Genomic DNA, 17,803 nt, shown 5'->3' with positions numbered 1-17,803 from the left:
AAGGCAAGGCGTGGCAGGGCCCCGTTTCCCTTCCATCATCCTGAGCAATACAGCTTTGGCCTAGAGATCCAGACCCTTCCATTAGGCCAAAGCCTGGCAGTGAAGCCACCCTCCCTCCTGGGTTGTCACTTAAGTGTACCCTTGGGGAGAGGTCTCACCACCTTCTCAACTCTGGGTCCTTATCCCCACCTGCTCTCACTACACTGTGGGAGGGGTCCTCTATATGGGTGCCACCTGGGCAGCCAAAGCCAACATCAAGGTCCCTTCCAGCCTTCTTCTGTGCAAATCACTCACCAAATCCTGCTTCCCACCCTCCCCACAGACCCCCACAATCAGAGGCAGTGGAAAGAAGTTTATCATCTTTAGACTCAAGGAGTTAACAAGGGTGGGTGCAGACTATGCCGGGCGCAAGGTTCTGCGGCTCCTGGGGGCAGGCCCAGCTACAGCAAACCCACAGGGAAAAGAAGGGGGGGAGAAGATAGCAAATTTGGTCTTGAACTTGAGGGGAGGGCGTGATGATTCCTGGGGCTGGGGAATGGGGAGCAGCAGGAAGGAAGTGGTCTGAGAGAGGAGGGGTCGGCGTGGGCCCAGAGGGGCAGCCCCCTACCCCTGGGGCTCAGCGCGGGGAGGAAAGAGAAATGAGGCCCCTCCCCGCAATGCTGAGGAAAAGGCACCAGGCTCAGTCTCCTCCTGCCCCACTCCCACCACGGAAGAGGTCGGGTCCTTGTTCCCTCATTCCTTTCAAGGACCCAGAAACTGTTCCTGGTTGAGCCTCTGGAAGAAGTTTTTGCCGAACTCATAAGTGCTGATCATGATGGCACAGGACGGGGCGGCCTTGATGATCCTTGGGAGGAAGCCTGCGGTGGGAGGGGGAGACTGGGGTCAGAGGTCGGGTCCCCGGGAGCCCCACCTCCACCTGGGCGTGGACACACACACACACAGCCGCTCACCTGCAAAGAGGCCCCTGGTGCCCGACTCGGCCCGGATTCTCCGCAGCAGCAGCCAAGTGGAGTCCACGTGCGGGGGCGTCACTGCAAACCAAGGCGAGACCCTGTAAGACCCCGCTGGGACCCCGCCTGCCCCGCCCCGCACCAGCCAGGGCACCTCACCTCTTACAGCCTCCACCGCTCCTAGCGCGACCTGGCGCTGAGTCTTCACCACGTCGAAGGGTAGAGTCAGGATGGCCGCCACCTGGTGGGGTGGGGAGAGGGCTGGTCTCCGTTCCCAGGACCCCCATCCCCTGCATGCGGCCAGGGTCTGCCAGCCCCAGCTAGAGCTTCAGAAGGGGAGGGGGAGCGCACTCCTTGACAGGCAAGCAAGGACTCTTCTCCGGAGCATCTGCAACGGCCCTCAGGTCACCCCAAGGACACCTCTACTGGCCACACTCCCAGCCTGGTTAACTCACCGTCCCTGAGATGCCGCCAGCCACAAAGCTGATACCCACGGAGGTCTGGTCCTTCGGCCTGAGCCCACGCAGCCAGCTCTTCACCAACTCATAGTTGAACCAGTACAGAGCTTGGGGGCACAGGAGTTCACTCATCAGAGATGGGAAGGGCACAAACTACCCCCCCTTTCACAGACCTACATCACAACCACTCCCTCCCAGCTACGAAGCCTGCCTGCCACGTGCCAGTTCCCGTAACAGGCCCTCTGCGAGAGAAGTATCTTGTGAAAACTGGCTGAATATCCCGCCTGCTGGGGCCCACTTCACAGATGAGATGTTCTTGGCTCCGAGAGTTTACGTGACTTCAAGGTCAGTAGTAGCAAAGCTGGGACTTGGCTGTAGACCTCTTGGGCTCCCTTACGCCAATCCCTGCACTCCTGGTGCCTACCTGAGAAGGGCACATCCCGTAGGGCAGTGGGACCCCAGCCCAGCCACAGTGAGCGCCAGCCGCCTTGAGCCACAGCTGTTCGGACGCAGGTGCCAAGCTCCCGGTATGACAAATGCTGAGCCTGCAGCTTTGTCCGCACCAGCTCCAGGGGACTGATCACAGTCACAGTGCCCACTGCAGGGACCAGTGAGGAGGGGTCAGTTTACAGGTCCCAGGGGCAGCCTGCCCAGAGTCTGGGGGCCTTGAACGTCCCCCCCACCCCTAGGCTGGCAGAGGTTGGAGCTGGGAGTCCAGACTGGGCTCCGGCACGGGTGGGGTCAAGGGGAGGTGGAAAGCCCAGGGCTGTGCTCACGGCGGGCCAGTGCGCCAGCCACCATGGGTGCGTAGAGATCAGAGGTCAGGGCTCGACCACACAGGAAGGCCTTGAGTTGGTCGTAGGCGGTGAAGTAGATGGCAGTGGCGGGCACAGTCATCACCCTAGGGGTGTGAACAGGTTAGCCAAGACTCCCCGAAGTTCCCAAACCTCCCAAGCTTCCCCTGCCCACCCAGCCAGCCAACAGGGGAGTAAGGGGTCAGTGGGGTATCAGGGGAAAGCAATACGCAGAACTGGGGTACTCACAGGGTGGCTGGGAGGCCGCTCCACAGGGTCCTCGTGCCCTCATGTCTCACAATCTTCACAAAGGCATCCTGGCCAAGCAGACACCAGCCCAGGAGGAGGGAGGGTGAACATGAACAAGGCTTGTGGTGGGGCTGGCCCACGCTGGGCCCTAGCCTGATGCCCTCGCTCCTACCCAGTAGCCCCTCAGGCCTCTACACATGGAATTCCCTATTTGGCTCCAAACAGACTCCTATTCACCCTTCAAAATCTTGTGATGGCCCCACCTCCTCAGGAAAGCCCTTCCCAAACTGAACTGGCCACCCCTACGTGCTCTGCGCTACCCGGTCTTTCCTGGGTCTGCTGCCTGACCAATCTGAATCCCTCAGGAATGCCAACAGACCCAGCTAAGGGCACAGCTGCTCCTCACCACGGTGCCAGTGAAGCGACTGGGGTCCTGAAACCAGGTGGCACAGCGGGCACCATTTGGGCACAGATACAGGGGCTCTAGGACACCATTGCAGTACAGGAGGCATTTCCCTGTGGATTGGAGAGAGGAGGGCACTGGGGAAGGGGAGGGGCGTTAGCATGACAGAGCCCTGGAACCTCACAGGGAGGTGGTGAGCTCCCATCCCTAGAGGGCCAGCAGAGCCTGGGGTCCCTGGGTGGCCGTTCTTGTGTAGGACCGAGGACTACCTAATATGATCTAGAAACGTGTGCTAGTCCGTGGCTGTGAGGCCCCCGTGTGCCCTGGGGAGACTGGGACATCCCTCCCCAGGACACTTATGGGTTCCCCGTGGTGTGGGGCACTCACATTTGGCGTAGGAGAGGCTCCAGAGTCTGGAGGAAGACATCAACTCTAAAACACAAGGCACTACCTCAAGTCACAAATGTTCCCCACCTGCCCCAGGGACCTCATCTCTGGGGATCCCTGGCACCACTCCCTATTGGCTTCAGGGTCAGACACTCACCAGTGGCCCCCGAGGGGCGTTGAGACTGCAAGCGTACCTTCACCACGTCCAGGGGGGTCACTGGGGGAGGAGGGCAGGTCTGAAAGCCCCGCCCCGACCCCTCATCCAGAGCCAAGTCATTCCTAATCTCTGGTCTGCCCCAGCTCCCAGCTGCCCCCACCCCACCATCCCAGGTCTTACTGAAGAGAGAGGTGACCACGGCCCCAGTGCCGGATGCCACCATTTGTTGGAGGGGACTAATGCCCCCAGGGTCCTGGTCAGCCATCTTGTAGCTTCAGTTCTGAAAAACAAACGTCAGTCAATTGGAGCACAAAACCGGAGTCAGGGGGAGGGAGAGAACGGAGGCAGAGGCTCTTGGGGACACTAGCTGGACCCTCACCCCACTCACTCACTATGAGTTTCGCAGAAGCACTTTTTATAGCAGTTACTGTCGACTCCACCTTGCCAAAGGGGAAAGAGGCTCAGAGAGTGAGGTGACCTGCCCAAGGTCACCGTGGAAGTAGTTAGGAAGGAATCTGGGAGAATCATTCATCAGTTAATGGACGGTAATGACCCACCGCCATTCCTCACCCTCGCCACACGGGCTTACTGTGCACCTCTTCAGTGCAGGTGCCCGGGACGGCCTGGGGGCCCAAAGATCAAAACGCCTGAGCCGCCCCCCCTACGCCCCCACTCCAGCACCCAGCCCCAAGGCGGGCCCATGCGAGCCTCGAGTCACCGGACGTGGAGAGGTGGAGCCCGGCAGGGAGGGAAAGGTAACAAACCTGAGGGCGGCGAAGGGTCCGTCCGTCCACTTTCTGGGACTGCAGGCGGGGGTGCCCGACCCTCCCCCGCACCCGTCCTCCCGAGGCCGGACGGCCAAGCCCCGAGCCTGGATGGGAAGGACAATCTCTCTGCTCCCTCTCCCTCAAAATCTCTTTCTCGGGGGGGCCGGTCGAGAGTGCGGGAAGTAGGGATGGGGAGACAAGATCGCTCTTCGCCCCTCGGCGACACTCTCTGTTCTGGCCCCGCGCGCAAGGGGCGCTCGGTGGGGCCGACTAGGTCGGCCCGCGACTCCCGGCCCCCATCCAGGCCCGGCTCAGGCTCCCCGGGACCCCCAGAGACCCGACTCCCGCCTCCGCCCCCCGCCGGACCCTCAGCCCAAGTCCAGCCCCGCCCACCTGGCTCTAGGCCGGTGCTTGCGCGGCGCGGCGCCCGGGGCCGAGCGGGCCCATAGCGGCTCCGCGGCCGGGACCGGCTCCGCGCGCGCTCGCTAGGCACCAAGGCCGACTCGGAAACTGGACGAGCCCGTCCCGCCCCTGGACGGCGCCGCGAGGCCCCGCCCCCCCCCCCACGGGCCGACCGGCCGCCTGCCCGGAGTGAGGCCGGCCCGCCCACTCGCGGCCTCCTCTGGGCCCCGCGCTAACCCGGCCCCGCGCCGCGGGTGCCCCGCCGGGCCCGCGCACCCAAGGTCGCGAGTCTCCACGCCGCGCTTGACCTGGCCGTAGCACCGTACTTGACAGCGTATTGTCGCCAACACCACCCCGCCAGCATCCCGGCCGAGCGCTGCTCCCGCAAACTTTCTAGACGAACGTGGGTAAAGCAGTCTCCCCATTTTCCTCATTTGTTTGGCGGCGGGGGTTTGAATCAGTTCTTCCAAGGCCACAGGGGGCGATGAAATAGTGCTGACAAACATTAACCCATCGGGCTCTTTGCTGAGATTTTACAATTTCGTGGCGACCGTATCAAACAGGGTCGTCTCTATTTAACAGTCCATCGAGACTGCAACTGCAAAACCACTTGACAAAACTGAGGGGTACCCTGAAGGTGTGGGTAGTGAAGTTGACGAGTAAGTAACCCGGGCCAGGCAGGCTGGACAAAGAGGAAAGGCTGGCCCGGGAGCCGGGAGACGTGGGTTCAACCGGGTTTAACCTCGGCTTCATCCCACCTCCCTGTGACCCTGGGCAAGTTACTACACCGCTCTGGGTCTCGGATTCCTCCTTCGCACAGGAATAGGATTGAGTAGGGGAGAAGGAGATCGATATTTCTGTGTTGGGTACTCTCACGAAACCTATTTCTTCTACGTCTCAGAACTTCTAGAAGTAGATCATTATTAACCCCGTTTTACAGAACACGAAACTGAGGCTTAAAGTTAAGAACTGGACAAGTACCTCCCCCGCACCCCATTGCCTCCCCGGGTGACAGGTGGGCGTTAATCCTGGACGTCTCTGATCCCGCTTCTCAGGAGCCGCATTTCTGTCCCGGGCCAGCCCCGCACCCGAGACCCCATCAGCTGCCTCGCTTTTAAAACTTTCGTGCGGCGAGAGTGTCCTAAGAGAAAAAAGAACACCGGCTGCGAGCCTGCGCCTTTAAGAAGGGTAGGCCGTGCCTTTGACGTCACCAGCTCTTCCGCCCCTCACCCCCAGAATGGTCGCGTCCGAGCCTGGAGTCGCCCAGCCAGCCGGTGCACGCCGGATTAGCACGTGGGTTCCAAGGGGCCAACCGTGTGCTTTCCCTGAGAAAAGACTTTGCGGCTCTCCACCGCTAGGAAGCCCGAAATGGGGGGCGGGGAGTGACCCGTGAAGTGCTGCTGATCAAAAGGGCCCTGAGAGAAGGCGCCCTTTACATGCCCTTCCCATACCAACTGAATTCTGAAATGACACAAAATAATTTTCTAAACTGACAGGGCGAGAACCCAGCCCCTATTAGGGTCCTTTACTCCCTCAAAGTTATGACTTACACAGTTTCACAGCTATCAGCCAAGAGATAACTGCCCCCCCCCATTTTACAGAGGAGGAAACTGAGGTCCTTGTGTGTAATGACTCCTGGTGTGGAGTAGAATCCAGACTTCTCCTACGCACTCTCCCATATTTCACATGAGAAAATGGCGACCCCAGAGGTCAAGTTGCACCAAGATCACACAAATGAAAGAGCTAGAATTCAAACCCCCTCCTACCCGAGTCCAGAGGATCTCCCATCCCATCCCATTCTCAGCCAGGGCTCTCTGCTCCCTGCAAATGTTTACTCAGGCCTCAGGCCCCAAGAACTCTAAGATACAGTGTGGTGGGGCTGCACTACTTACCTGCCTCCAGATCAGAGCACTGGGAGGGCGGGACATGGTTCCAATCTGGGCTGCCTGCTGCAGCAGCTGTGGGACCTCTAGCAAGTATCTGGAGTCCTTTAAGCCTTCATTCCACCCATTTATAAATGAGCTGATGGGGATCAAAATACCCCTGCCTCATGGGAATTTGAGGATGTAATGAGTTAATAGCTCTAAAGTGCTTAGAGCCCTGTCTGGCACTTGGCAAGCAGTTGGTGACCATTACTATTATTACTGATTGCCCCCACCCCCGCCCCGCTCCAGGACCTGTGGCACAGAAAGTTCTGGAAAGGGTCTTTAGAGCAACCAGGATTCTGGTCCCACCTCTGCCTCTAAATGCAGGCACAGATAGTGATAACTCTTTACACGCCTTCTTCCCCAGAGCAAAGTAGCACAGCCAGGAATCAAACATGGTAACCTCTGAGCCTCAGTTTCCTTCACAGTAGAGTGAGGGACTTGCACTCCATTTCTGGTTTTCTTCTTGCAATAGGATGCCTTTGAGATTTGTCACTACACCTCAGTTTCCTCAACTGAAAATGAGGATGAGTTACCCATCCTGCTAATTTACAGACTCTTAGCTAAAGTCATGTCTGTGAAAAGCTGAGTCGACCAACAGTTCTGTAGTCCCACCCAGAGCTGAATAGATCTCACTCCCTGCCATCCCCTACATGTAAATGCTTGGAGGCTGAGAAAACCTTGGTATAACCGAAGGCCAGCATGCTGGCAACAGTCTGGGCAGAAGGCAGAAGTTATCCACCACTGGAGCTGGTGGAGGTGTCGTCCAAGGACGATCATAGCGACTGCAGGGTGGATCCAGAGCCTTGAGATGCCCATGAACCTGTGGGGCTCTGGCTAGACTGGCCTGACCTGAGAAGCAAGCCTAGAGGTCTGAGGAGGAGGTGGCCACTGTCCTGGCTGTCTCAGCTGCGGTTCACGCTGACCACGCACCCAGTGGTCCTACTAGAGGCAGCATGTGGCTCCATGTGGCCATCACGGGCCTCCTTGTCAGATGGAAAAACAGAAACTCCTTTCAACTGTAAAAGGGGAGCAAATAGTACCAGCCCCAGGGATTATCTCAGGGACTGATGGACAAGTCCTTGCCTAGCAAGCGAGGTAAACAGAAGATAGTTTATTGTAAGGCTGAATTCTTCCAGGGCAAGCCCCAGCTTGCACCCCCAGGGCCTAGGAAGACATTTATGGGGCTGAAGTAGGGCTCAGGTCCCTCCCGTGGACTCTACCAGCACCTCTGAGTTCAGGGCCTGAACCGTTCCCACCCAGAGGTGCCTTCCTGTAGGCAAGGCCCCAGGCTGCAGGACCACTGAACCAGAGAAGAGAAATCCAAACTCTAGGCCTCAAGTTAAATGCCAAGTCAGATCTTTGATTGGGCCCTGTGGGCAGGGAGGGGTGGGGAAGTTATAGAGGACTTTATTGTGACAACTGGAGAAAACTGAATAAAGCCTGTATAGTTGGTATTACTTCATTAACATTAAATTTCTTGAGTGTGATAACCATACAGTGGTTTTGTAGGGGAACGTCCTTGTTCTTAGGAAATGCACACTGAGTGTTTAGTGCAAATGTCTGCAACTGTCCCAAAGGGTTCAGCAAAAATAAAAAGATAAAGCCAATGTAGCAAAATGGGAACAACTGTAGATCAAAGTGAAGGGTATATGGTGCTCCTTGTACCATTCTTGCAATTTTTCTGAAGTTTTAAAAGGTTTTAAAATAAAAAGTTGGTGGGGAAAGGGATTTCTCCCTCTGAAATACATATATATTATGTATAGAATCAGAAAGCAACAAAGCTGGGGATTCCCTGGTGGTCCAGTGGTTAGGAATCGGGGCTTTCACTTCGGTGGCCTGGATTCAATCCCTGGTCAGGGAACTAAGATCCCACAAGCCATGCACTGAGAAAACAAAACAAAAACAAAAAACACAACAACAAAGCTATCTTTTTTTTTTTTTTTAAAGTATTTATTTATTTAGGCTGCACCCGGTCTTAGTTGCAGCAGGCACGTCTGCATGCGGGATCTAGTTCCCCGACCAAGGATCGAACCTGGGCCCACTGTATTGGGAGCACGGAGTCTTACCCACTGGACCACCAGGGAGGTCCCTGTATTTTTTTTTTTTTGAAGTTTAAAAGAAAGAAAGAAATGTAATAGCTAGAAGCAGCCCACCCAGGGAAAGGCCTCTCTTGTCTCCCCCCCTCCCTGGCTTGAGAAGATGAGCTGGGAAGTTTCTGGACACCCAAGTCTTCATTGGGAGCACCCTGGGTGTGGTCTGAGGAGGTGGCCTCCAGAGGTGAAGGGTCCTGGCAAAGACTGCAGAACTGCCTTCCCCCCAACCCCCAGCCAGATGCCTAGAACTCTCTACTCTGCTGGGGAGTGTGGATTAATCTACCCCCAAGGAAGGCAGTTTTGGGCCATAGCTATCAAAATTCCAAATGCCCAACCCTGTGACTCAGCCAGGCCACTGGTAAGCATTCCTCCCTGATTGGCTTGTTCATGTGCGAAATGACTCACCCTTACCTTAGCCCTGTTTGTAACAGCAGAAAGCCATGCAAAGGGACTGCCTGACAATATCCCCATATAACAAATACCACCTTGAAAGGGATGCTGACCCCCACTTCCGAGTGTAAAACAACCTCAAAGATAAGTGTTAAATTAAACAGTGGGGCGATGGGGAATATTCCGGGGAGTTGTTCTCGATCTGAGCTCTACCGCCCCCTAGGGGAAATTTGGGGAAATTATGAGGCCATTTGTGATTGTCACAAGATCAGAGCCCCTGGGATTTGATAGAGGTCAGGGCAGGGATGCTCAATGTCCTATAAAGTGTAGGACAGTCTGACATTAACAGGGATTTATACCCGTACACCTCGCGGCTTTCCTCTGTCTTTCTGGACAACCACATACAGTCGTCCCTCGGTATTCATGGCGGATCGGTTCCAGGAGCCCCTGCAGATACCAAAATCCAGGGATGCTCAAGTCCCTTATATAAAATGGCCTAGCACGGTCGGCCCCTCTGTATCCGCGGGTTCCACATCTGCGGATTTGAGAAATCTGTTCATAATTATCCGACCTCGAAGCCAGCTCTATTTCACCCATATCTTTTTTTTTTTTTTTCTCGGTACGCGGGCCTCTCACTGTTGTGGCCTCTCCCGTTGCGGAGCACAGGCTCCAGACGCGCAGGCCCAGCGGCCATGGCTGACGGGCCCAGCCACTCCGCGGCATGTGGGATCCTCCCGGACCGGGGCATGAACCCGTGTCTCCTGCATCAGCAGGCAGACTCTCAACCACTGCGCCACCAGGGAAGCCCCACCCATATCTTTTTAAATGGTTTTATATTGATAATCTATAGAATTTCCCAGGAATAAAACTACCATGCAATCTTCAGGAAGATGTGGCTTTGTCTCCGTTAGAACTTTACCAAGGATCATTCACCATTCAGAACATCTCATCCTGTTGGCCACCTGGCTGGTGTGAGCTGAGTTACTAACAAAACACTCCAGCGCAGAGCCTCCATTTCCGGTTCTCCATCACCAGTGATTCATGGGCATCTGCAAGCTTCTGTTCTCTCGTGGAGTCAAGCCTGAGCTTTCACACACAGAAATACATGTTATTTCATTCTAAATTACTTTCTTTTATTTTTCCTCTCTATTACGGTTTGAATTTAATACTGATTTTTAAAAACGTGCATAGGAAATTACACTCTCTGTGAATTTCACTTCTGAAAATTTATTGAAGGAGAGTTACAAACTATATTACCAAAAGAAGACTTTGGATCTGATTCTGTTGAGAACCTCATGAGCTCACCAAGCACCAGGGGTCCCATGTAGTGTCATTGCCTTCTGGGGCTTCAGTTTCTGCTTCTCAGTGTGCCCGAGGCTGCCTGGAGCATGTCAGCCTCCAGAAAAGCGTGGCCATGCCAGGGCTGAGCCCGTGTCTCAGTGACCCAAACTGAGGAGGAGCCATCCCAGCTGGGCCTGGACCAAAGGCCTGACCTGTGTTCGTCTCCCTCTCTCTCTCTCTCTTTTTGATTTACTGAATGTTTCCCTCTCTTTTTCTCTTTTTAAAAATGTTTGAGTGTTGTATGCCAAATAACGTTGTAGGTACTGGGATATAGCAGGGAACAAGCCACACTGGGTCCCTGCTCACACTTTTTAGTGCAGGAGACACACACAAACAAGTAAATAAACGAGACAATTGCAGACAGGAAGGACATCTGTGAAGGCACTAAAACAGGTCACATGATGGAGAGGGCCTAAGATGGCCTAGAACAAGGGAGAAGTGGGGGGTCAGGAAACGTTGATGGAGATTAACCCATAGTGAAGGCCAAGGGAGGGCCGAGCAGGCTGGGATGAAGGAAGGTGCTCAGATGAGAGCTGGGCACTCACACTGAAAGAAAATCTGGCATTGAAAAGAACAACTATGATGGTTACGAACACAGGCTCTGGACCAGACCTGTGTTCAATTTCTGGCTTCACCCCTTTCCAACTACACAACCCCAGGAAAGTTGCTTAACCTCTGAGTCTTCCTTCTTTCATTGTAAGATGGGGATGATAACTGTACCTACCTCGCAAGCCTGTGTTAAAGATGAAAGGAGAGCTTAGTACAGAACCTGGCACAATGTGAGTCTCAATAAACATTAGCCAGACCTACTTTTTTTTTTTTTTTTTGCGGTACGCGGGCCTCTCACTGTTGTGGCCTCTCCCATTGCGGAGCACAGGCTCCGGACGCGCAGGCTCAGCGGCCATGGCTCACGGGCCCAGCCGCTCTGTGGCATGTGGGATCTTCCCGGACCGGGGCACGAACCCGTGTCCCTTGCATCAGCAGGCGGACTCTCAACCACCGCGCCACCAGGGAAGCCCCCAGACCTACTTTTTAAAAACATGGAAATCAAGTATACCAGCAACCATCCTACGTAAGAAATTGAATTAAAGTCCCCCGATGTGCATTTGAGTACAGACTTCTCTGCTAACTTGTTGGGGGAATTTGTCTCTTTTCTGGGCCTTGTTTTCATCACTTTTGAAGTGGAAAGAATAACACTCTCGGCCCTACTTCCCTTTCGGGACTGCTGACAGGTTTAAGATGACACATGAGGCGTGTGAAGGAGGTTTGTGACCCGGAAAGCGTGCCCCGGGCTGAGGGGGGGAAGTTCCCTCCTCCTGTCCCACCCTACATGTAGCTGCCTCCTCTCTCTGTTCCTCCTTGGGCTCCTGGAGATGACTCTGACCTGACCTCTCTGAATTTTCTGGGGAAGGCAGTTTCCTCGCCTAAGCCCTGGCCCAGTGCTTCAGAGACAGATCATCAGATTAACAAGAGGAACCTCTTTGATGTCCTAAAAAGAATTCCTCCCATTTTATGTGCCACTTTACAAGATCTCTTTACATCCATCATCCCATCTGAACCTCTCATGACTGTTTAAGAGGGCATGTGGGGGTTATCATGGACCCATTTTACAGATGAGGAAACAATCTCAGAGGAGTTAAGTGACCTGTCCAAGCGATTTGAAGCGGGTGTCTCCTGACCCCTAGGGGAACTGCCTGGAGAGGGGACAGGAGAGCTCAGGTGGGCTGGAAGGGTTAGGAGGGAGGACAGGCTGAGCTGACGTCATCATCCAGTGGAGCCTGGCGATGTGGGTAAAAGCTCTGAGGTCCGATCAACTTGGACTCAGATACTGACACCACCGCTTAGTAGCCAGATGACCCTGGACAAGACCCTTAGTGTCTCGTGCATCTGCGAGGTGGAGCTAACACTCTGCAGTGTCCTTAGAAGGACTCGGTGACGTGGCACAGAGGCCGGCAAAACATGGTCCTGATTCTTCTCCTTTCCACTCCCCGCCCCGCCCCGAAGTTCATTAACATTCCAGCCCTAACAGTCAACGAGTCAACAGTGCCCACAGCCCAAGCTCTCCTTCCATTTCCATGACCCAACCTGTCCACTTGCTGCCCTTGACGACAGCTAGGCTCCAACTCCTGGAGTCCACAGGCAATGCAGCAACCACGGAGGGGCACAGCTGCCCCCAGGGCATTCTCAAGTTCAGAAAAAGGCACAGGATGGGGAAAGTTTCTCCCTGTACCCACAGGGAGGTATGACACTGGCCCGACCACCATCGGGGCCCAGCCCCTCCCACGCCTTCCAGGGGAGGGACGGGGTGTCCTTAGACGCGGTGCAGGGCCAGCACCCTGAAGGAGCTTCAGAAGGGTTTGGAGGATCTGAGCCCCTGTCTTGGGTTTGGCTGGATGTTTTCTTTGTCATTTGAGTGGCATCAGATTTTACATCATTGATTTTGTAAATTTTAATAGGAAAATGAATTTTAGTCCCGAATAGATGCAGTTTGTCGAACTTGTCCCGATCGTAGGAGTAGTGGAGGAGGAGGTGACAACTTATGGGGCTCGACTACGAGCCTGGTGCCTCGTTTCCTCGGCCGTGTGTGGCGTGTGGAACCTTAGCTCCCCGACCAGGGATCGAACCCGCGCCCCCTGCATTGCAAGTGTGGAGTCTTAACTACTGCACCGCCAGGGAAGTCCCCTGAGCTTGGTGCTTTACATACGTGTGCAAGCACAGTCTCTCCTCCTGAAACCCTGGCAGGTAATTATAATACAGTTACTCTATTTCACAGATGAGGGCATTGAGGTCAAAAAAATAAGCCAAAGTCACCCAGCTGGGAAGAGGCCGAGCTGGAATTTGAGATCAACAGGCAAAGACGAGGTCCCACTGCCCAGATGCCAGCCCACTGCCCAGGTTTCCAGGAAAGAGCTGGCTCCTGTTCCTCCAGCACCTGCCACCTGCCTGTCCCAGAGGCCAATCGGGCTTTCTGGAGACTCGCTGGGGTCAGTCCTTGCCTCTACCAGGAAGTTCTTCTCTGGATCACCCCACTGCTCTCAGAACATAAGAAACTGAAAGTTTGACCTGGGAATGTGCCTTCCTCTCCCACAGAAGGCAGATGCTGACTCCACATCTGGATGCGAGAAGAGAATTCAACCCAGCTCACCCTACCCTGTGTCTCCCTGCCCCGACCCCATCCCTGAGGGGTTGAGTCTTCCTTTGCCCCCTCTGCCCTGGTCTGGCTGAGGGATCCTGATGTTTTCAGTCTGATGGGGTGCCCTTCTCAGGAGTCTGAAATGGACCAGGTACAAATAGACCCTCCTGGACAGAGTTCTGGACCCTGGGCCAGAAGGATGCCATGCGGTGCAGCCACGTGGGGGTCCAGGTGGATTACTGGGAAGAGACTTACACGGGCCATGGCTCGAGAGGAGAGGGTGAGGTGGGCTGAGGGGTGGGTGGGCGGTCTCCCAGGCTAAGGTATGTGTGAGGGGGAGCTGGGGAGGTCCCAAGGGGAGGAATCACTACAACCAACGGTGGCAGCTTCCTTAACTGAGCACATACTTGGCTTAGGCCCTGAGCTGAGGGCTCTGCAGGCATCATCTCATTCCCGAGGGAAGCGCCTTATTGTCGTGTCCTCAACATAAAGACCAGGACGCTGAGGCAGAGAGGTTAAGTCAAGTCACACAGCTTGTAAGAGGGAAGGGGAGCGGAGAGGAGTTTCCTCGCTGAGCGTAGGTTCCTCGTTGCATAGAAAGGGGGTTCAGCGAGATGAGGGGCTCTCAGACCTGCACATCAGGATCCCTGAAGCTCCCTCCATTACAGGGCAAAGCCAAGTAATCCACCTCCCCTACCTGCCTTCCCCCTTCTCCCCTCTCTTCCCTCCCGCTGAACCCCTACCCTGTATCCTGCACCCCACAGTTGGATTTAAAGATACCATCCAGCATCAGTCTACCTGCACCCGGGGCCGGGTGGAGTCGCCACAGCTCAGTGTAGACTCTGAATCTCCCAGTGGACAGAGAGCAGGGCAGTGCTCACCCACTGCTCAGATGAACACACTGAGGCCAAAGGCGAATTAAGAATTCACATACAAGCACACAAGGGAAAGTCACAGAAGAAACGGTTAAAGGGTTTGAAAGTGGAAGCCTGGTGTAGGAAAAGAGAGAGGATAAGAGTGCTGCTTTTGTTGGGACTTCCCTGGCAGTCCAGTGGTCAGGACTCCGAGCTTCCACTGCAAGGGGCACGGGTTCAATCCCTGGTCAGGGAACTAAGATCCCGCATGCCATGCAGCACAGCCAAAAAAAAAAAAAAAAAAAAAAAAAAAAGAGTGCTGCTTTGTGTTATAACTTGACTAAAATTTATTTGCATGGTATACTTTGTTAAAAATAGTAATTGATTAAAAAACAATGCGGGAAGGGGCCTGCCCACTGGCACTGGGCAAGTTCATGACCTGTGCTAGGTCAGGAATCCAGGTCTGGTGTCTCTGTTGCCAAAGATCCTGCCACAGCCTCTGGCCTGGGCACTGGCCTGCTCCTGCCTCCCCTCCCCCACACCTACCCAGGCAGGCTGGAGGGCCCAGCAGAGCCCCACAGACACCAGTCAGGTGCCCGATGAGGAGGGCAGGCGCCTGAGCAACTGGGGCAACGCTTACTCACCCTAAGGTGACTCAGGCAGGATGGGGAAGGAAGGAGGAGGTGTGCATGAGGCAGGGGCTCTTTCTGTGCCCTCGCTCCAACCTTAGTGTTCAGGGCTGCCAGATTTAGGAAATAAAAATATAAGATGCCCAGTTAAATTTGAATTTCAGATACACAAGGAATAATATATTTTTTTCTTTTTGGCCACACTGCACAGCTTGAGGGATCTCAGTTCCCCAACGAGGGACTGAACCCGGGCCCCGGCAGTGAAAGCCTGGATCCTAACCACTAGGTCACCAGGTAACTCCCAGGGATTAATTTTTAAGTGTTAAGTATGTGTCAAATATTGCATGGAGGCTTCCCCAGTGGCGCAGTGGTTGAGAGTCTGCCTGTCGTTGCAGGGGACATGGGTTCGTGCCCCGGTCCGCGAAGATCCCACATGCCGCGGAGCGGCTGAGCCCGTGAGCCATGGCCGCTGAGCCTGCGCGTCCGGAGCCTGGGCTCCGCAACGGCAGAGGCCACAACAGTGAGAGGCCCGCGTACCGCAAAAAAAAAAAAAGTGCCCCCAAGGTGGAATTAAACCTCTTTTTCCCTGCCTAGAGCCAACCTACTACGTCTTCCCTACACACACCTAGAGCACCTGGCCCCCCGATTGCATGGGACATAGTTATGCTTAAAATTTTTGTCTTTATTTGAAATTCAAACTTAACTGGGCATCCGATGTTTTATCGGGCAATTCAAGATCTTGGGGGGAAAGGCCCTTGGCCCTGGGGCAGCTGTGACTCTTCTATGAGAGCAGAACTGGAAGTCTGAATGAAGAAAACCCTGAAGGGGTGATGGGAAGCACTGGGGAGAGGCTGAAAGAAGCAGAAAGAGGGAGAGAGAGGGAAGCTGTCCAACCCTGACCTGGAGGAACCTCTTAGCCAGGGTCACATCCGGGGTTCTCTTCATGTCAGGTCTCTCAGCGGAATCTCCTATCACTGTGGTGCCTCAATCCAGGGTAGTGCTGGCATCCGAGGTGGGACCACAGCAGGAACTGTCACAGACCAGGAAGAACATATTTCTAACTTCTTAAGCAAGTGTGGGCTGCAGGAAGCCAGAAGCCACAAAGGAAAAGATCGATTGCTGGATTTCAGATGACATAACAACACAACTTCTGACCACAAAAGATACCATAGGGCTTCCCTGGTGGCGCAGTGGTTGAGAGTCCGCCTGCCGATGCAGGGGACACGGGTTCGTGCCCCGGTCCGGGAAGATCCCACATTCCGTGGAGCCGCTAGGCCCGTGAGCCATGGACGCTGAGCCTGTGCGTCCGGAGCCTGTGCTCCGCAATGGGAGAGGCCACAACAGTGAGAGGCCCGCGTACAGCAAAAAAAAAAAAAAAAAAAAAAAAAAAAAAAAAAAAGATACCATAAACAAAGATAAAAGACAAATGACAGATTGGGAGGAAATATCTGCAATGTATATAATACCCAGACTACGTAAAGAGCTCCCACAGTTCAACAAGAAAAAGAAACACGGGAGAAAAATGAACAAGGGATAATGTGATGGTTAGTTTTTTTTATTATTGAACCACAGTTGATGTACTGTATCAACTATACAATATCATGTAAGTTACAGGTGTACAATGTAGTGATTAACAGTTTTTAAAGGTTATACTTCACTTATAGTTATTATAAAATATTGGCTATATTTCCTGTGTTGTACAATACATTCTTGGAGCTTATTTTATATATAATAGTCTGTACCTCTTAATCCCCTATATTGCCCCTCCCCCATTCCTCTCTCCACTCATAACCACTAGTTTGTTCTCTATATCTGTGAGTTTGTTGTGTGATGATTAGTTTTATGTGTCAACTTGGCAGGTGTTTTTGGATGAGATTAACATCTAAATCACTGAATTTTGGCTAAAGCAAATTGCCCTCCATAATGCAGGTGGGCCTCATCCAATCAGTTGAAGGCCTGAACTGAACAAAAAGACTGGCCTCTCCAGGCAAGAGGAAATTCTCTAGCAACTGTCTTTGGACTTTCATCTGCACCATCGGCTCTCCTGAATCTCCAGCCTGCTGGCTCACACTGCAGATTTTGGACTTACTAGCTTCCATAGTCATGTGAGCCAATTCTTTTTAATAAATCTTTTTCTATATACACATCAACTGGTTCTGTTTCTTTGGAGAACCCTGACTAATACAGATAAGAGCAGGCATTTCACAGAAGAAATACATATGCAGAATAAACATACACAAAAATGCTCAGCTTCCCTTGAGATCAAGGAAATGCAGATAAAACAACCATGAAATATCTTCCGTCATTAGTATGGCAAAAATTTTTTGAACTGGCATATCCAATGTTGGTGAGTATATGGGAAATAAGTTCCCCCAAATACCGAGCCTGGGAGTGTAAATTGGAAAAATGTTAAGGCAATTTGGTATTAACATTTCAACATACCTTTTACCCAGCAATGTTACTTTCAGGAATTTAACCCCCATATGTGCACTCAGAGACATGTTCAGAAATATTCGTTACCTAATTATTTGTAACTGCAAAAACTGGAAACACATAAAAGTCCATTAAATGAGACAGGTTAAGGGAATTCCCTGGTGGTCTAGTGGTTAGGACTCTGAGCTTCCATTGCAGGGGGCACGGGTTTGATCGCTGGTAGGGAAACTAAGATCCTACAAGCCGCACAGCCGCACAGAGACTGGTTAAGTAAACATGTAACACCTATAGTGTGGAATACTTGGCAACTGTCAAAAAGAAACTGATAGATAAATCAAGACAGCCCATATTCATGAATAGGAAGACAATATTGTTAAGAAGGTAATACACCCCAAATATAGATTCAGTGCATTCTCTATCAAAACCTCAGCTCTC

General features: G+C 53.4%; 2 protein-coding genes across 8 annotated transcripts in view; one reads left to right on the top strand and one right to left on the bottom strand.

Annotated features, from left to right (window-relative positions):
- The window catches only part of LOC308607068 (uncharacterized protein), a gene marked incomplete at its 5' end in the record, with an annotated part of 96,035 nt that overhangs the window by 75,621 nt on the left and 2,611 nt on the right, over positions 1-17,803 (top strand). The window lies entirely within an intron of this gene.
- Positions 338-5,643, bottom strand: SLC25A39 (solute carrier family 25 member 39). Of its 7 annotated transcripts, none has more exons than XM_081218863.1 (13): positions 4,559-4,691; positions 4,163-4,269; positions 3,579-3,678; positions 3,399-3,458; positions 3,242-3,301; positions 2,858-2,991; positions 2,452-2,519; positions 2,185-2,309; positions 1,833-2,006; positions 1,406-1,515; positions 1,110-1,191; positions 951-1,031; positions 338-857 (listed from the first exon to the last, which is right to left on the bottom strand). In XM_081218863.1, exons 3-13 carry the CDS (start codon positions 3,661-3,663, stop codon positions 742-744), a joined length of 1,095 nt encoding a protein of 364 aa, XP_081074989.1. In that variant the 5' UTR covers positions 3,664-3,678; positions 4,163-4,269; positions 4,559-4,691; the 3' UTR covers positions 338-741. The 7 variants fall into 7 exon arrangements, with proteins under 7 accessions (XP_081074989.1, XP_081074993.1, XP_081074994.1 ...); XM_081218867.1 differs by having other exon boundaries at positions 2,858-2,967; XM_081218868.1 differs by having other exon boundaries at positions 2,858-2,967; positions 3,242-3,286.

Source organism: Mesoplodon bidens (genome assembly GCF_964165515.1).
Source record: "Mesoplodon bidens genome assembly, chromosome: 19".
NCBI lineage: Eukaryota > Metazoa > Chordata > Mammalia > Artiodactyla > Ziphiidae > Mesoplodon > Mesoplodon bidens.
Note: the sequence above shows the minus strand (reverse complement) of the source record. Positions and strands in the feature narration are given on the sequence as shown.

Excerpts from the sequence above, each read along its gene's own strand:
- SLC25A39 (XM_081218865.1), bottom strand. The coding sequence starts at position 3,663 with ATGGCTGACCAGGACCCTGGGGGCATTAGTCCCCTCCAACAAATGGTG. Across the intron at positions 1,516-1,832 it reads ACGGGATGTGCCCTTCTCAG|CTCTGTACTGGTTCAACTAT; the intron begins GTAGGCACCAGG and ends TGTGCCCCCAAG. Across the intron at positions 858-950 it reads CACCAGGGGCCTCTTTGCAG|GCTTCCTCCCAAGGATCATC; the intron begins GTGAGCGGCTGT and ends CTCCCACCGCAG.